The sequence below is a fragment of the Choloepus didactylus genome, chromosome 10 (genome assembly GCF_015220235.1).
Source record: "Choloepus didactylus isolate mChoDid1 chromosome 10, mChoDid1.pri, whole genome shotgun sequence".
Lineage (NCBI taxonomy): Eukaryota > Metazoa > Chordata > Mammalia > Pilosa > Megalonychidae > Choloepus > Choloepus didactylus.
In genome coordinates, this window is record NC_051316.1 from 84,530,888 (window position 1) to 84,549,573 (window position 18,686).

Here is an 18,686-nt window from a genome sequence, read left to right on the forward strand (position 1 = left end):
ATACATAAATTACAGGCCAATTTCACTAATGAACATGGATGCAAAAATCCTCAACATATTACTTGCAAGTCAAACCCAACTGCACATTAAAAGAATTATACACCATGATAAGTGGAATTTTTTCCAGATATGCAGCAGTGGTTCAACACAAGAAAATCAATTAATATAATATACCACATTAACAAATCGAAGAATAAGAATCAATGATCATCTCAATTGTTGCAGAAAAGGCATTTGACAAACTCCAGCATCCTTTCTTGATAAAAACACTAAGAAAAACAGGAATAGAAGGACACTTCCTCAACATGATGAAGGGCATATATGAACAGCCCACAGCTAACATCGTACTCAATGGTGAAAGACTGAAAGCTTTCTTGTTGAGATTGGGAACAATACAAGGATGTTCATAGTCACCACTGTTGTTTTACATTGTGCTTGAAGTTCTATCTATAGCAATTAGGCAAGAAAAAGAAATAAAAGGTATCCAAATTGGAAAGGAAGAAGTAAAACTTTCAATATCTGTAGATGACATGATCCTATATAGAGAAAGTCCTGAAAAATCTGCAGCAAAGCTAAATAAAGCTAATAAACAAATTCAGCAAAGTGGTGAGATACAAGATTAACTTGTAAAAATCAGTAATGTTTCTATACATTAGTAATGAGCAATCTGAGGAGGAAATCAGGAAAAAAATTCCATTTACGATAGCAACTAAAAGAATCAAATATCTAAGAATAAATTTAACCAAGTGTTCTAGTTTGCTAATGCTGCGGAATGCAAAACACCAGAGACGGATTGGCTTTTATAAAAAGGGGGTTTATTTGGCTATACAGTTACAGTCTTAAGGCCATAAAGTGTCCAAGGTAACACATCAGTAATCGGGTACCTTCACTGGAGGATGGCCAATGGCGTCCAGAAAACCTCTGTTAGCTGGGAAGGCACATGGCTGGCTTCTTCTCCAAAGTTCTGGTTTCAAAATGGCTTTCTCCCAGGATGTTCCTCTCTAGCAAGCTTGCTCCTCTTCAAAACGTCACTCACAGCTGCACTAAGCTCTTTCTCTTTGAGTCAGCTCATTTATATGGCTCCACTGATCAAGGCCCACCCTGAATGGGTGGGGCCATGCCTCCATGGGAATATCTCATCAGAGTCATCACCCGCAGCTGGGTGGGGCACATTCCAAGCAAATCTAATCAGCACCAAAGCGTCTGCCCCACAAGACTACATCAAAGATAATGGCGTTTGGGGGACACAATGCATTCAAACTGGCACACCAAGGATGTAAAGGATTGTTAAAAGAAATCAAAGAAGAAAAATAAATGTAAGGACATTCTGTGTTCATGGATTGGAACACTAAGTATTGTTAAGGTGTCAATTCTACCGAAATTGATTTATAGATTCAACACAGTCCCCATCAAAATTCCAACAGCCGATGGGGGAGGAAGAAGATGGCGGCATAGAGAGGAGTGGAAGCTAGTTTGTCCCCCTGGAACAACTAATAAACAACCAGGAACAGCTAGTAAATAATTTGGAATAACTGCGGGGGGACAAACGTGACTGTCCACTCTTCCTACACTAACCTAAATTGGGAGGAATGCCCGAGATTGCAGCATAAAATCTGTAAGTGAAAACTGCGGATCCAAGCCGGGAGCCCCCTCCCCCCACGGCCCAAACTGCAAAGCCTCATGGTGCTTCAGAGCAGCACTCTCCCAGCAAGCGAATATAGTTCAGCTGAGATCCAACTGGGGTTTTAATTAACAAGTGTGGACTGCTCGATACAAGCTACGAATCCCCAAAAAGCAGACAGAGGCTTTTGGTGATGACTGACCTTGGAGAGCAGGAGGGTGGCCGCGGACTGGCCCTGAAGGGGGTTTTCTGAAAGAGGACCCCTGTGTCACACCTTATACAAAAATTAACTCAAAGTGGATCAAAGACCTAAATATAAAAGGCAGAACCATAAAACTCCTAGAAGAAAATACAAGGAAGCATCTTCAAGATCTTGTGGTAGGAGATAGTTTCTTAGACTTTACACCCAAAGCACAAACAATGAAAGAAAAATTAGATAAATGGCACCTTCTCAAAATTGAATACTTCTGTGCTTCAAAGGACTTTGTCAAAAGGATAGAAAGGCAGCCTACTCAACTGGAGAAAATATTTGGAAACCACATATCTGATGAGGGTTCAATATCCAGGATATATAAAGATATCCTACAACTCAGTGATGAAAAGACAGACAAACCAATTTAAAAATGGCCAAAAGAAGTTGAATAGAAATTTTTCCAAAGAGGAACACAAATGGCTAAAAAGCACATGAAAAGATGCTCAGCTTCACTACCTGTTAGGGAAATGAAAATCAAAACTACAATGCAATATAATTTCACACCTACTAGATGGTCGTTATTGAAAAAACAGAAAACTACAAGTGTTGGAGAGGATGTGAAAAAAATAGGAACACTTATTCACTACTGGTGGGAATGTAAAATGGTACAGCCACTCTGGAAGATAGTTTGGCGTTTCCTCAGGAAGCTAAATATAGAACTGCCATATGATCCAGCAATTCTGCTTCTAGGTATATACTCAGAAGAACTGAAGGCAGGGATGTGAACAGAAATTTGTACAGCAATGTTCATGGCAGCATTATTCACAATTGCCAAAACATGAAAACAGCCCAGGTGTCCATCAACCAATGAGTGGATAAATAAAATGTGTATACATACAATGGAATATTATTCAGCTCTAAGAAGTAATGAAGTCCTGGCACATGTGACAACCTGGATGAACTTGAGGACATTATGTTGGGGAAATAAGTGAGACACTAAAGGATGAATATTGTATGATCTCACTAATATGAACTAAATATAACTAGCAAACACATGGTGTTCATATCTAGAATATAGGTCACCGGAAGATAAAATAAGGGCAGAGAATGCGGAGCTGATGCTTAATTTGTTGCAGAATTTGTAATAAGGTTGATTGTAATTGTTTGGAAATGGATAGAGGTGTTGTAGCACATTATAGTGAGTGTATTTAACAGCGATGATACGTAGGTGTGATTGTGGTTGAAAGTGAAAGTTTAGGGTCATGTATGTCACTAGAAGGAAAACCAGAGGGTGAAACATGGACTTTATAACATAGTGAACCCTCTTGTGGGTGAAAATGTTCTAGAATTTATTGTAGTGGTGAATGCACAATTCTGTGAATATACTAGAAGACATTGTACACTTGAGTGGATTTTATGGTATGTGAATTTAACACAATAAAATTGCTTTTAAAAAAATGTACAAGATAAAAAAAGTAAGAGGAAGAGATGTATTTAAGTGATATTAAGAAGGTAGAATCAACAGGAAGTAGCGTCTGTGCTGATTTCTAGTAACTTCCTGGTAATGCAGGCTCATTAGGAACTGTGGAGACCTTGTGATGACATATGATATTCCACATAAAAGTCCTATCCCTGTCCTTCTGGGCAGCTACCCTTTGCCTTTATCTCAGTGGGAGATGATATTCTTTCCAGCTTCTCTGTGTTAACCCCTACTTGTCTTGTCTGGGATATGAACCCATCTTTGTATTTCCTTGTCTCCTTTTCCATCAAGGCCTTTCTTATCCAGCTAGGCAAATAGCTTCCTGGATGCAGTTCTTCTCCCTAGTTACATTCAGGGAGTCAAGGGAGGAGGAACCACCCTGCTGAAGGTTAAGCTGACCTGCATACTAGGTCTATTCAATAGCTCCTGCAGAATTTGGATGAAGCTTCTCAGAGCCGAGATTTGAATGCATGGGGTGGTGGGGTGTGGGGGTGTCAAAGGAGGGACACCACTAGAAGAGAAGGGCTACCAGTGGGAGTTATATGGAACTAGACCTACTTAGCAAGATTGGAGAGGCTTTTTATTTTGTCCAGGGACTCTGTCACTATACGCAAAATAACTGAGAGAAAGAGGAAGGAAGATGGGCCCCTTAATGTCTCCTGGACTGACCAAGCTTATCAGAGCAGTGTCCCAGAGCTGGGGAGAGAATCAGGGATAGACTCGTGTCCAAGGGACCTCCCTACAGTCACCCTTCTGACAGAGCAGGGGAAGTCTTGAGGAAGACAAACTCTAGGAGAGAAGGGTCTTGATTCTAGAGAAGGGAGAATGAGGAGAGGAAGAGAAAGAGAAAGGTTAGAGACACTGTCCACATTCTTCTCTTTCATTCTCTATCACGCTCTCCTTTGGAACAAGAAGCAGGAGCTACCTCCAGAGGAACAAGGGCCTAGCATTCGAAACCTGGATTTCTGGCCCAAACTCATCACGCTTATTGTGTCAATCATAGAGGAAGACAAGAATTCCTACACACCTGTTCTGAACCAGTGAGTATTGCCCCACTTGGTCCTGTCTGATTGGTGATTGGTCTGTCCATCTGTCTAACAGTCTCTTTCCTATCTCTGTGTGTTTGCAGTGCCACCTCTTCCTCCTGTTCATCCATGTGTCCCTCTGTCCCTTATATCTGTTGAGGTAACTGTTCTGGAGATAGGTGTGGAAACATAATGGGGGCCCCTGCTCAGACTAAGCCAGCCTCCTTGGAGTGAGAGGCCTCTGGGACTATGGCTGCCATGGGTGCCCCAAAAGCCCCAGATACCATGTGTGTATGTGTCTGTCCATTGTGAACAGAGTGGGCCTTCTTACAACCCACCACCTTGCCCTTTCTTCTCAGCTTTTATTTAGCCTATGCCTTTCTTCCTGCTCCAGCCCTTTGCCCCTAGACCCTTATTACCTGATGGGATCCTTTGTCCCCACTTGTATCACTATTCCCTAGTATCCTTTTCTCCAGATGGAGCCTAAACCTGTTCCCTAGGCTTCTCCTGTCTTTAATCTGAACTCCAAAAATGAGGCACTTTAGCCTTGAAATCAGTCACATCAAATGGCTCTTGCCTTGTTCTCTGACTGTAGCTTCTTCCATAATCCAGGTTTCCTCAGGAGTTGAATGTGGGAAAAGTCAGCGCAGAAGTGATGTGGCACCTGTTTGCCCAAGACATGAAATATGCTCTGGAGGGTAAGGGTCTGCCCAAATCAGTTGGCTATGAGGTCCCTAACTCAAGAATCTTGTTCCCTGTCCCTGTCCGCTCCACGAACAACTACAAGTTCTGGGTGAACAGTATAGTGAAAAACTAGAGGGATTCCAGGCATGGTGGGAGGTAGGCCTCAGGAGGCTTTAGGTGGGCAAAGCTGTGTGGATGTAGGTCCCTTCTTCCAGTTTTGGAGCAAGTGTCTGTTTAAGACTTTCCAAACCCAGATAACGAACTCCTCCCTACTGGGTGCTCTTAAGAGGCCCAATACCAGGATAATGGTCTTCCATAACTTATCTTTATAGTTTTAAAGAATCAGAGAACTTTTAATGCATAGGTAGATAAAGTTATTTTCTTACACTGCATGCTGCCTCTTCTGGCATTCCTTGAAAGCTGCTCTGGATAGATGTGATAGAGCCAGATAGATACTTCTTCTCTCATTCTTCCTGTATTGCAGGATAAAGTATTGTTCATCCTGTTCATTCAGCTCATTCTTTTATTCCTTTCCCACTGTAGTCCACATTCCCTACCTGTATTAAATCTTCCCAACTGTATCCATCTGTGTTCATTTATTTAGCCATCTCCCCTGCCTATTTATGTATATCAGTCTTTGAAAGTAAATCTTATCTCCTCATTTTTTGAAAATAGATCTAGAAGAAGGGGGAGCAGATGAGGGCAAGGACAAAGCAGAGTCTGGATCTGTTATTTGGGTGGCGTGGCAAGGTGAAATGGATAGCCCTGACTCTTAAACTCTTGAGGCTTAGAATCAGTGAGTCTTGAGGTTGAAAAGAAATTTGAAGATCTGTGTTAAGTTAGACAGCCCCAGACTGTACATACACGGTGTTTAATTTGGCCATAGAGCAATGACTGCCTACTGCTCACACTGGATCAATCCTGGGTCTGTAGCCCATGCCTTAGCATGGCAGGCCAGTGAGAAGGTCACCTATTTCCCTCCCCCAGGCAGCACTCAGTGGGCCTGATAGGGGAGTATGGTCCCAGTTCTTGAAGAACTCCAGTTCCAGCAAGCTTGGTAGCAAAAGATAAATACCTGTGAGAAAAAGAACCAACTCCACAAGAGAGGTAGTGTGAGGTGGAACAGAGGTTTTCATAGATATCCCAGGAGCTAAGTGAAAAGGAAATTCAGGTGCTGCGTTCGTCCTTTTACCTAGCATCTGCTGAGTCAGCTCTACTTTTATCAGTGTTATATGAGTCCTAGGTGGGATTTCTTTTAAAAAGGGAGTTCTGCTAATGTTTAAAACAAACACAAAATGGTTAAAAACTCCTGCATTGAGAGAAAGAATCAATATTGACCTGGTTTCCACCACCTATTTAGCAGTGTGACTTTGGACCAAGCTACTTAATTTCTGTGAGCTCCTGTTTTCTCATCTGTTAATGGGGGTGATAATGGCATATATTTCATTGATCCCTGTGAAATAAATGAGATGTATAAAACATTCTTAGCACACTGCCTAACATACTAAATAAATCTTAGTTATTAAGAACAATAAGAAACTATTACAGGCTCTTGAGCAGAGACACAAAGTAGTAAGTATTAAGATTTTACCTTACTGGAATATGAAGGCAGCTGGAAGAGGAAAGACTAGAAGCAGTAGCTCAGATAGTGAGGGGCTGTTGTAATAACTTAGGGATGAGGGAAAGGGGCTGGGATTAGAGCCAAGAAATGGAGAGAGAAGGATGGGCTGGCTAGACACTGGAAGGAAGTTGTAACAGGACTTAGCGCTTGTCGGAATTTGGAGAGCAAGAGAGGAGTTTGGGAGCCTGGATGATAAAAGGACAGCATTGCCTCTGACTGTGAAAGGAAAGTTGAAAATAGTATCATTCACCAAATGTTTTTTAAATCAACTTTATTGAGGTGTAATTTAAATACAACAAAATATTTGAGTACAATTTGATGAGTGCGGACAAATTAGTTATACACTACCCTAATTAAGACATATAACATTTCTATCACCCAGAAAGTTCCCCTGGGCCTTTTTGCAGTAAATCCTCACCCCATTCACCAAGTTTTTATTGAATGTTTTCTCTGTGCCATGCACTATACTAGTTATTAGAGCCCAAAGGAGATGAATATTGGCATAGTACCAGGAGGAGCTCATAGGCAAGTCTGGAAAAGCACACACATATAGATTATCAGTTATAATATAAAGTTTTGAATGCTACAAAAGGATTAAGCATAGGGTTCTATGAGAGCACACAGGAAAAGCATGTAACTCTAACACAGAGGACCATGGAAGGCTTCCTGGAGAAATGTTGTACAAGTTGAAACTTGAAGGATGATAGGACTTAGCAGGTGGAGAGAAAGGGTAGTAGTGACAAGAAGGGAGACACAGAATATTTCGGGCAGAGTATACAGTATGTTCAGAGACCTGGGCTCTAGAGAGAGCTGACATGCTTGGGCAATGGAAAGCAGTAGTCCAGTGTGGCTAGCACTTTAGAGTATAGGGGAAGAAGTGACAGGGCCAGATCATGAGGCAGGTTGTAAACCATGATCAGGCTTTTGGACTCTATCCTGAGGCAACTGGGAATGGTTAAAGTATTTTAAGCCAGAGACTGATAGGCTCTGACTTATAATGTAGAGAAGCCACTCACTCTGGCTACAGTGTGAGAATCGATTGGAAAAGGGATGATCATTTTGGAAGCTGTTGTAGTAATCCAGGTTGGAAATGGTGGGAATTTGTAGCTAGAAAGAAATGGATAGACTTCAGAGATATTTTGGAAGTGAAATCAGCAGGGCCCAGTGTAAAGAGGAAGTAAAGAGGAAGAAGGAAGACTTCAGATTGATGCTCAGCATTGAACAAGAGGGTAAGATTAGTTGGTGTGTTTTGTTCAACTTCAGCTGGAGATGTTAAGATGGTGAACATGGGGGACAAGAGTTCAAACCCAGACAAAGTGAGATGCTCCAGCAAAATCATATATAGCTGTTGCCAGGACCAAAGAGAGACTTGGGGGATATATCAGCCAAGGGGATCTTTGAAATTATGAGATTGAAAGAACTCTCCAAGGATGAAAGATAAATGGAGGGAGGACAGTGGAAGTTGGGGGCAGGAGAAGATTACGGTAAATGACTGCCACTTCTAATAGATTAACCCCCAAACCACCATCACTACCATAAACAACAACAACAGTAACCTCAAGCAACTCTACTGGAGCATGATACCCTGGGACTTGTTAGGTTAGTTAAAGGTGGCCAGTGTTTCAGCTCTCATCCTATTAGTTTTTGTACTACAGAAGTTAATGTTGGACTTGGGGTTAGAGGGCAAGATAGAGAATGGGTTTGACAGTGAAAGTGAGGATTATATGTAAATACAGTAACTTGAAGGACCCTCGAAGAGAACAGTTAGGGAGCTGTGGAGTGATTAGGCAGCCCTGACCCCACTTTCAGTGGGTTGCAATGAGTAGGAAGGTAGAGGACCCAGGTGGTAACTTTTTATGTTTCTGGGTTCTTGGACTGATTCAGGGACTGCAAGGGGTGGGATGGAGGAGACGGGACAAACACTGAGATGGTCTCTCTGATGTCCCTAAATTTTTCACTCTGTTGCTCATTGGTGTCTCTGCCCTGTTATAAGCAACCACTGCCATTCATATTCAAAAAGTCCTCTTTCAGGATAATAAGAACTTTCGGTTGTTGTCCCTTTGCCTCTAGTCATACTCCTTTTTCCTCTTCTCTCACTCACTGCTTCATAGGTGAGACTGAAAATGCAACTTTGGGTTGAGATGGTGCTGCAGTGCCAGGTGGTGAAATTTCTGGGACTAGGAGCCCTTTGAGGCTGAGCCCCAGGCTTCCATTTCCTCCTTGAGTGTCTGCTGCACAATTCACAAGGGCCAGCTGCCCCATACTGAATGTTTTGCCTTGACTTGGAAGAGCATCACCCATGGCAACCCAAAGATGAGCAATGATAGAGTCCCCAAGGACATTGGCCTTCCCTTCTCTGTTCAATATTCTCCCCCATTTGCTTGCTTTTACCATTGTTATATAATGCACACAATTTTTTTTTTAATTCAAATTAATGATTCAATTGAAGGAAATGGATAAAGAGAAACTGCAAATGTGGCCAGTGCTCCAGACTGTCTGAGCAAGCTATCCTAGTTTTTCCAGAAAGCTCTGGAGATTCAGCTAGATGATTTATCTAATCCAAAATGAGTGTCCAATTTTCTGCAGCATGATGGCCCTTTCATCTGGCTGTGTTTCCATGATTTCCAAACTGACTGCTCTTACTTGCATACTTCTCTGAGACCTCCCATTTTCAGTGTCTCAGCTCTGCTCTGGAGCCGTTCAGTTTACCTCAAGATGCTGTTATACCATGGTTGCTCAACTGCTCTTTCTGTCTGCTTGGGCCCACTTTGATTTTCCCTGTCTCTGTGTAGTTGTCATTGACCCATTCATGCTCATCTCTGAATTTAAGCCCAGTCTGAGGGAATGGCCAGCTACTAGGGTAGAAAAGCCCAAGAAAACCATGGGCCCTTTCCAGTCCCAGGCAGTTTCCCCTCTAATTAGCATCAGCACCTACATCCCTTTCTCCTATTCTTCACCAGAAGCCAGTGAACTTACTTGCTACTTCTAAAGCCTGGAGCAAGAAAACTATAGACCTTATCTGGGAGCCTGGCTTAGTCTCTCTAGAAGATTTGGGCCAGGCTCTTGGAGAGTTGCTGAGCAGAGCGCTAGTAGTGGGGGAGGGGGAGAAGGTGGCTGTGAGGAAGAAGTTGGGAATCACCTTGTTCTAAGACATCTGATAGAGCTACCTGACTGGATCTGCTGCCTTGGGAAAGCTCAGTAACCATACATGGCCTCTTCTGCTGGCACCTGATGCAGCTTCCCTCCCCACCACCAGAGCATGAGAAAGACCGGCTGTGTAAGAGTGCTGACTACATGAACCTGCACTTCAAGGTGAAGTGGCTCCACAATGAATACATGCGGGATCTGCCTGTCCTCCGGGGCCAGGTGCCTGAGTACCCAGCGTGAGTCCTCATGTGGGCACTGAGGAGGGAAGGGAAGAGAGTCCCTTTAGCTTACTAGATGGGCAGGGGCCAATATTCTCAGTTCACTTTAGCAAGCCATTCTTGAGACTGCCTGTTTTGGGTACTGCTGTGGAAAGAGAAAAGTGTCAAATTATGCCCTGCCTTCCAGAAGATCATAACATATGCCAACCACTAGCTTCAACCTCCTGCTCTGACTACAGGTGGTTTGAGCAGTTTGTGCTGCAGTGGCTGGATGAGAATGAAGATGTGTCCCTGGAATTCCTGCGTGGAGCTCTGGAACGAGATAAGAAGGATGGGGTAAGTTGGGAGCTTGGATTACACAGGGGTTAGGCTAGGTTTCCCAGCAATTAGCTATCTACAAAAGTTCGTGGGCTTCAGCCAGGATGACTTTTCCTGTCCTGCAGAGTCCATAATGAGGGTTATTGAAGACCACAAAGCCACCCCTACCGGGGTGAACTCTACAAGCTTGGGAAAAAGGTAGCAGCTGAGGAGGGTGACCCTGTGTGTATGTGACCTTCCTTAGTTCCAGCAGACATCAGAGCATGCACTCTTTTCCTGCTCTGTGGTGGACGTCTTCACACAGCTCAACCAGAGCTTTGAGATCATCCGCAAGCTGGAATGCCCAGATCCCAACATCCTTGCTCACTACATGAGGAGATTTACTAAGGTGACCATGTTTCTCCCCTCCTCCCCTCCCTTGCCATCACCACCCTCACAGCCCAGTCACAGGCCTGAGTTCACACAGGCCTTTCTTCACAGTGACCTTCAGGTGAAGCCTCATATTATTCCTGTCTCCTTTGCTGTGTCTGGAGCAGGCAGATGAGTCTATCTGAGAGCTGTTTTGGGGTTGGGGGAAGCTTTGTCCCTTTCTGTGAGATTCATGCTTTACCTCCCTGTTGTTATTTTTCTCAGATGAGAGGGGCCTCAGGCTAGATCTCTGTGGGGAGAGCTCTCCTTTGTTTTTCTCTTTTCTTAGACCATCGGGAAGGTGCTGATGCAGTATGCAGACATCTTATCAAAGAACTTCCCAGCTTATTGCATGAAGGAGAAATTGGTGAGGGGTTAGGCCCTGGGGCCCTTAGAGCAAAGGAGGACGTCTGAATCCTTGCTTACGAAGCTCTCCTCAGAGCTCAGGGTCAGGGTGATGCTTCTGACTCCCTGATTCCTGCCAGGGCTTTACTCCCTTTCTGTTCCTCTGCATATCTAGCTGAATGTCTAGCTACCTAGTACTTTGAGATTTATTCTACAGAATGATAAGAACTTGACCAGGAGTTCCTCTGAGCCTCCATTTGGTACTTTATCCTCTATTAAGCCAGGCCTTTACTTCGTCAGTTTTTTTAATGAGAAAATTTTAAGATATTCAACAAATAATAAAGGATAATACCATGAACACCTGAGTGCCCACCACCTACCTTAAAAGCAAAACCATTTGCTTCTAATATTCATTCAAGGAGAATTGCTGAATTAGCTCTAGATCTCAATGCTCAGGAAGAGCCCTATGTGATATGTGTTGTGAATTCCCTGTGGCTTTCAGAGTAGTGTGAGGTGGGGAAGGACTCTAGGCTAATGGGCACTGTGCTGAAAGAAGCCACGACTCAGCAGCTCCGTCTGTCTTTGAAGCCCTGCATCCTGATGAACAACATGCAACAACTGAGGGTCCAGCTGGAGAAAATGTTTGAGGCCATGGGAGGAAAGGAGGTAGGTCTTAGGATGTGGGGCTCTGTGCTTGCCCTTTATTCATGAGCCCCTGGCCATAGAACTCCACCCATTCCTGACCTAGGTATAAGTCAGGAGTTTAGCTTGGTGTATTAGGATCTTCAGAGAAACGGAACCAACAGGAGGGGTGTGTGTGTGTGTGTGTGTGTGTGAATATATGTGTGTATATATATATGTGTATATATATATATGTAAATATTAAGGGACTTATAGGAATTGGCTCATGTGACTATAGGCAGCAAGTCTGAAATCTGTAGGGCAGGCTACAAATTGGGAATTTTGATTAAGGTTTTGATGAATTCCTCAGGAGAAGCTGGCTGGCTGAAGTAGAAATAGAAAGTCTTCTTTCTGACTGCTGAAATCTTTAGTTCTATCTTTAAGGCCTCCAACCAATTGGATGAGGAGACTCCTTTGATTGCTAAAGGCAATCAACTGTAAATGTAATCAACTAATAGTTTTGTGGACTTAACCATAAATAACCTCACAGTAACAAACAGGCCAGTGCTTGCTTGACCAAACAACTGGATACCATAACCTGGCCAAGATGACACATGAAATTAACCTTCACACTGGGGGTCTGAAGCTGGCTTGAGCTGAGATTCAAGTAGGCATTGGGGTAAAGGCCCTAGGAAGTGTGGGGATACAGGATGGGAGAAGTGAGTAAGAAAACTGAGTAAGCTTAACTATGCCTATTTTCTGTGGATACAGTTGGACTCTGAAGCTGCAGACAGTCTGAAGGAGCTGCAGGTGAAGTTGAATACTGTTCTGGATGAGCTCAGCATGGTATTTGGAAACAGGTCAGTGGCTCCCAAACACACTGGACTGCTGGCCCTCAGAGCAAGGTGTGGTCCCTGGCTAGTGTTAAAGCCCCTCCCCCACACCCATCTATCCAGCTGCAGGTACCTGGGTCTTCTCTCTACTCCTCTGCCTGTCCCTGCTGGAGCTGCACCCTGAGCATGCTAGGACCAAAAACCTGGTGCTGCTCCAAGGGCAGTGTGTGCTAGGAGGGGAGGGCTGCACTGTGGGCGCATGTGTAGTTTCCAGGTGCGGATCGAAGAGTGTGTTCGACAAATGGCTGACATCCTGGGCCAGGTTCGGGGACCAGGAAATGCATCCCCCAACACCAGGGCCTCAGTTGCTCAAGATGCAGATAGTGTGCTGCGGCCTCTCATGGACTTCCTGGATGGCAAGTGAGTACAGAACTCAAGGCTCTCCTGGTGGGGAGGAGCAAGGCAGAGGCAGTCAGATGGAAGGGCCTTTCAAGGAGGGGGGCTCTCACCCTGGCCTCACCTCTTGCCTGGGCCTACAGCCTTACACTCTTTGCCACTGTGTGTGAGAAGACAGTTCTGAAGCGTGTACTGAAGGAGCTATGGCGGGTGGTAATGAACACAATGGAAAGAATGATTGTTCTGCCCCCACTCACTGACCAGACGGTAAGGACACTTTCCTTCCACTTCCTCCCACTGTCTCCCTTCTCCTTACTCCCACTTCCTGGTCAAATTCAGAGTGCTCTGCTTTTGATGGATCCCCTCTCTGCCTAGGGTACCCAGCTGATCTTCACTGCTGCCAAGGAGCTCAGCCATCTTTCCAAACTCAAGGTACTCTAGGTGTGGAGACCTCCTGAGAGGCATGCTGCTTCTGAGACCATAGGGAGAGGGTGCCCGGGAGGAAGGAAATTGGAGCTTTGGAGATTAAAGACTAGGGGAAGAAGAGGAACTCATAGCTTTGGGCTGGCAGGTAGGGACAAGGCTTTCATGACTTCCCTGAGCTGTCCTGATGTTGCTGCTTTCTCTGAGGTTCTAGGACCACATGGTGCGAGAGGAAACACGGAGCCTCACTCCAAAGCAGTGTGCTGTTCTTGACCTCACCCTGGACACCATCAAGGTGGAGACCTCCCCTCTGTCAGACAACCTCTCTACCACATTCATTTGGTCCTGGCATTCCACTCTGCCAGACTAGGTGTCCCCCGGGGCTCTTGCCACTCTACATCTAGAAGAGAGTGATTTTTATCTTCATTTCTTTCTCTACTATGCCCATATTCCTGCTTGGGAGCAACTCCTATGCGTCCTCAGATGACTCACCTTGGATCCTATTCCTGGATTCTGAGGACAATTCATTTCACTTAGTTCTTGTTGCCATTCCTAAATATGTCCCACTGGGAATTAATATACCAGCTCTTAATACCTGAGATCTGGCCAACTTTTTCCTTTTCCACATAAGTATAAAGTCCTTTGTGCTTTCAAAGGATTTTTTTTTTTCTGTTACCCATTTTTCATGAAACTTACACACCAGACACTATGCACTTTGAAGGATACAGAGAAAATCAGATATAATCAAGAAGCTTATAATCTGGTAAGGTGGTATTAAGGCAGGTACACACAAACTATCACTCAAGACACTTGGAGAGGTATGTCATAGTTAGAAAGTTCTCTAATCAAAGGGGTAAAAGAACATTTCTGGCTATTATCCCTGCCTGAAATGCTACTACAACCCTTATCTGTGCCCATCCAGATAGACCCATCCTTTAAACACACTTCCAGGAACTCTTTTTAGTGGCTACTCCCTTTCATTCCCCCAAATACCCAAATAATACAGCTGTGTATGGCATATTGTTATGAATGTACTTGTCTTAATCTCATCCACCCCTTACCGGAGTGACTCTTTACCCTGAGAGACTATAACTCTAGCTGTGTGACTATTCCTGATCTTACTGTTCATTGATAGGCCTGTTGTCCTTGCCATTCTCTCCTGGCTTTTTCCACCCTTTGTTGAGCCTCTGTTCAGATGCTCTCTGAGGATGGTGTTGGAGAGCTGCCTCTCTATAACAGGATAAGGCAATAGCAGGTGCTCTCTTATCTTTCAGCAATACTTCCATGCAGGAGGCAATGGGCTTAAGAAAACCTTCTTGGAGAAGAGTCCAGATCTGCAGTCCCTACGCTATGCCCTGTCTCTGTACACGCAAACCACAGACACCCTCATCAAGACCTTTGTGCACTCACAGACTGCCCAGGGTAAGAACCCAAAGGCTTTGGGTCCCTACTTCCTCTCCCTGATTTATCTCTGCCCCTGGGGAGTCAGCATGCTCTAGCCTCTTGGAAGGAACCAGTTACCTCTTGAGAGAGCCCTTCAAACTCAGATTCTAGGACTTCTTGAGGGATACTTACCCCGTACCCCATACCCTACCAAACCAGAGAATTACAGGGGTACTGGGAAATGTCCCAGAGATTTCTTTTCTCAGACTTCATCTTGCCAGTGCATGTTTATTGAGCTTAGGGAGTATACCCAGACTGGCATAGGATGAGAAGAAAGAAAAATCTATGAGGGAGCCTTGAGAATGTGTAGTTGGGACACTCATGGAAGTACATAGCTTTGGGAACTTGGCTAAAAGTTGTCCTAGGGAGAGAAAGCAAAAGACTCTCAAAACTTACCAATGTGGGTGAGGAGAAGACCAAGAGAGGTAAACCATGGGAGCAGCTGAAGGAAGGATACTGATCATGGGGCACTGAACAAAGCTATGGCTCCAGCTAATGGGTGGCATTAATGCACAGGGGAACCAGGCAGCTGGTTTCCTCCCAGTGACTTCCAGTCCTCAGAACTCCTCTCTGCCTCCATTTAGGCCTATCCATAACAAAAACAAACAAACAAACAAACAAAACACACAACAACATCTCATAGACATGGCTTATACTGAAATTCTGACTCTCACTCTGGAGTAAGACCCTCCCAAGAGGGTCTATGAGGAAACCTGGACATGCTACCCCAGGGAGTGAAGCTGGTGGAAAGAGTGGGAAGACTTAGACTTTACTTACTGAGTTGTGGATCTGAAGCACAGAGCTGACTTGGAGGGGCAGAAGGATCTAAGCTGTTAGACTGGAGGTGAGGGGAAATGAGAAAATAGAAGGAACTTGTAGTACTGCTCCATTTCCTGCATCTGTTCTTAACTCTAGTCCAGGATGGGAAGAAGAGGGAGCAAAAGAAGAAGCTATGAGTCTTGTTCAGGAGGACAGAAAGAACTTTTAAAGAGCTGAGTACATATAAGAGCCCATTTAGGGAAGAGTTGGGTTAATCCAGAAAGGTTTTTCAGAAACACTGAACTTTTACCTAGATACAAAAATGAAGAGAGGCTGAATTGGTTACATATGAGGTAAGGGCAGGGGTGGCAATCTTCAAGTAAGAACAGTAGACGTAGGGAGAATCTGAGTGTATATGTGTGCATTTTCTGACTGTTACTTTATCATTTAAGGGCCTGGGAAATTAGAATCTGCAACCTCTCTCATTCCTGCCCCACTTAGATACCTTCTCTCTGTCTTCTCTACTGCTTATGCCCATGGTTTAATTGATCTCTGGCCCTTGAAGTTTAATTTGGAGCATTTAGGCCCTGACCCTATCTTTGGTTTTTTTTTCCACCCCACCCCCATCTCTGTACTTCCTCAGGATATGTGTAGACCTGCTCTGAATGACTGTTAACTCCTTAAGCCTCTAACTGATGCTTCTTTCTCTATCCTACTGCTGCTACTGACTCTTGACTTGCCTGTCCTCACTCAGTGCATGATGGGAAAGGTATTAGGTTTACGGCTAATGAGGACATTCGGCCGGAAAAGGGTATGTTAATACACATGCAGATGTGAATCTACCATGGGCCAATATAACGTGGGCTAACACTGTCACCTGTGAACTAAAATGAACTGCTTATGCTAGGATTGGAGGAACCAGGTTCCAAAGTTCAGAAGCTCTATTCCAAGTCTAGAGATGGGAGATATATTCATATAGCCCAGGAAGACGGTTAACAATATTTTTGCCATCAGAATCCACCTCCAAATGTAAAGACAAAGATGAGTTTTATCTGGGATGTAAGATAGCAGTGTTTCTCCGAAACAGAGTGGGGCCTCTGCTGAGGGAAGCTTTCAGATTGGCTCTTTCCAGAGATTAGGATTGGGGAGTTCTTCAGGGGAGAGGTCCAGGTTTGAGTAAGACAAAATACTTTCTAAGCAGGGCAGCCTCCCAAGCAGGGGCCTCCAGGAATCCTGGGGACAAGTGGAAGGGTGCTGCTTTTGTCCAGAAGTGATGGACATAGTTCCCAGACATAGATACAGGGTGACAGCACTGTTCTTCCCCAACATTTTTCACTTAAAAATTCTTCAGTCTAGGAGATAGGAGAGGTTTGGGGAACCTGAGAAAATCTTGGTGTGTTTTTGTAGAAAAGTTCAGCCCAAGATGTTGTCAGCCTAACTTTAATAATATGATACACATCCCCATTCTTTCCCCTTTCTTTCCTTTATCCCATTGCCTACCCCGTGGCTACTATGGGTGATTGCTTCTTCCTTTAGGGTATAGAGTGGTGGGCCCCTAACTCCTCAGTTTTACATGGCACAATTAGACCTGACGTTCTAGAGTTCTATAATGGGGGATAATCTGCCCATCTGTCCCTCAGGTTCTGGTGTGGATGATCCTGTGGGAGAAGTCTCTATTCAAGTGGACTTGTTTACACACCCTGGTACTGGGGAGCACAAGGTCACAGTGAAAGGTGAGTGGCATGAACTTATAGGTCCCTGACCTTTTCTGCCCAGAGGCCTCACTCAACAGTCAAAGGTAAGAGCCACTAATCCTAGCCCTCAAGCTCAACCCTTCTCCAAGGGGAATGCCACTTGGAACTCAAGAACTGGGAATGCCTGGTGGGATCCCTCACAGGTTTCCCTTGTTTTGGCAGTGGTGGCTGCCAATGACCTCAAGTGGCAGACAGCAGGTATGTTCCGGCCCTTTGTGGAAGTGACCATGGTTGGCCCACACCAAAGTGATAAGAAGAGGAAGTTTGCAACCAAGTCCAAAAGCAACAACTGGGCCCCCAAGTACAATGAGACATTTCATTTGTAAGTTATGGGATGGGGAACCTGCAGGACTCTGGGATGGGGGTAACTGGGGAGTAGAGAGAGGAGGGGAGGGATGGGCTGGAAGGCATCTCCCTTGAACTCCTACCTTCCACTCTGTGCTCACAGCCTCCTGGGAAATGAAGAGGGACCAGAGGCCTATGAGTTGCAGATATGCGTGAAGGATTACTGCTTTGCCCGGGAGGATCGCATGCTGGGGCTGGCTGTGATGCCTCTGAGGGATGTGGCAGCCAAGGGCAGCTGTGCCTGCTGGTGTCCCTTGGGCCGGAAGATCCACATGGATGAGACAGGCATGACTGTTCTCCGGATTCTGTCTCAGAGGAGCAATGACGAGGTGGCCCGAGAATTTGTGAAGCTCAAAACAGAGTCTCGTTCTGTGGAGGAGGGGAGCTGAGCACCTTTGGCCCCTGTGCCAACCAGGCAGCACCACTTCCACATATCATGGCCAATGGGAGGTAGCTTTGTAGCCAGCTTAGAGTCCTTGTAGTCAAGAGTCCTTATCCTTCAGTTAAGGATATTTAAGGAAACAATTTGGGTGGGGAGGGTATGGCTTTTCACTGAAAGAGCCAGGAATTCCAAACTAGCAGGCCCATGCTGTGAGGGTTATGGTGTTGGGAGATTTTTCAGAAAAAGAGAGGGACAGACATTCTTGAGAGTGCCAGTCATTCTTGGTAGACATCTATCTACTCCTACCCCATTTCTACACCTCTCCATGCCACACCTTATCCAGTTAGGCACATATATACTAATCATTAGAAGAACAAGTTTAGGGGGTCTGGAGTTTGTGCCTGGCTCGTTAGGTAGTCAGCTGAGCCTACAGGTATCTCTTGAGCCCTATAGTCTGGATTGGGTTATGGCAGGAGCACACCGAATAGAATTCAGACTGTCCCTTGAGCAGAAACCACTGGTTTTGTGTGACTCCAAAGAAAGGTTTGAAACTGAACAAGATACCTTCTAGAAATGAGCTGGGCTAACCCCTCTCCAACCCCTCCCCTGCCCAGATGACATCTGTCTTGAGTAGAACCAGGTTCATGTGGTGCTTCAGAGCCCTGAGCAG

The 18,686-nt window shown here is 44.8% G+C and overlaps 1 protein-coding gene across 4 annotated transcripts in view; it reads left to right on the forward strand.

The window, feature by feature from the left end:
* The window catches only part of UNC13B (unc-13 homolog B), a 322,323-nt gene extending 304,300 nt beyond the window's left edge, over positions 1-18,023 (forward strand). For 2 of the 4 annotated variants that reach the window (XM_037850969.1, XM_037850971.1), the window contains 16 exons: positions 4,207-4,334; positions 4,932-5,017; positions 9,881-10,007; positions 10,229-10,325; positions 10,552-10,695; positions 11,005-11,082; positions 11,649-11,726; positions 12,453-12,541; positions 12,782-12,934; positions 13,054-13,177; positions 13,286-13,342; positions 13,548-13,628; positions 14,608-14,755; positions 17,176-17,268; positions 17,452-17,611; positions 17,738-18,023. In XM_037850969.1, the coding sequence (XP_037706897.1) occupies positions 4,207-4,334; positions 4,932-5,017; positions 9,881-10,007; positions 10,229-10,325; positions 10,552-10,695; positions 11,005-11,082; positions 11,649-11,726; positions 12,453-12,541; positions 12,782-12,934; positions 13,054-13,177; positions 13,286-13,342; positions 13,548-13,628; positions 14,608-14,755; positions 17,176-17,268; positions 17,452-17,611; positions 17,738-18,023 (1,929 nt within the window). The remainder of the gene's footprint in view (positions 1-4,206; positions 4,335-4,931; positions 5,018-9,880; positions 10,008-10,228; positions 10,326-10,551; positions 10,696-11,004; positions 11,083-11,648; positions 11,727-12,452; positions 12,542-12,781; positions 12,935-13,053; positions 13,178-13,285; positions 13,343-13,547; positions 13,629-14,607; positions 14,756-17,175; positions 17,269-17,451; positions 17,612-17,737) is intronic. The other 2 variants (XM_037850970.1, XM_037850973.1) reach the window with 1 other exon arrangement.
* Positions 18,024-18,686: the final 663 nt, after the last annotated feature.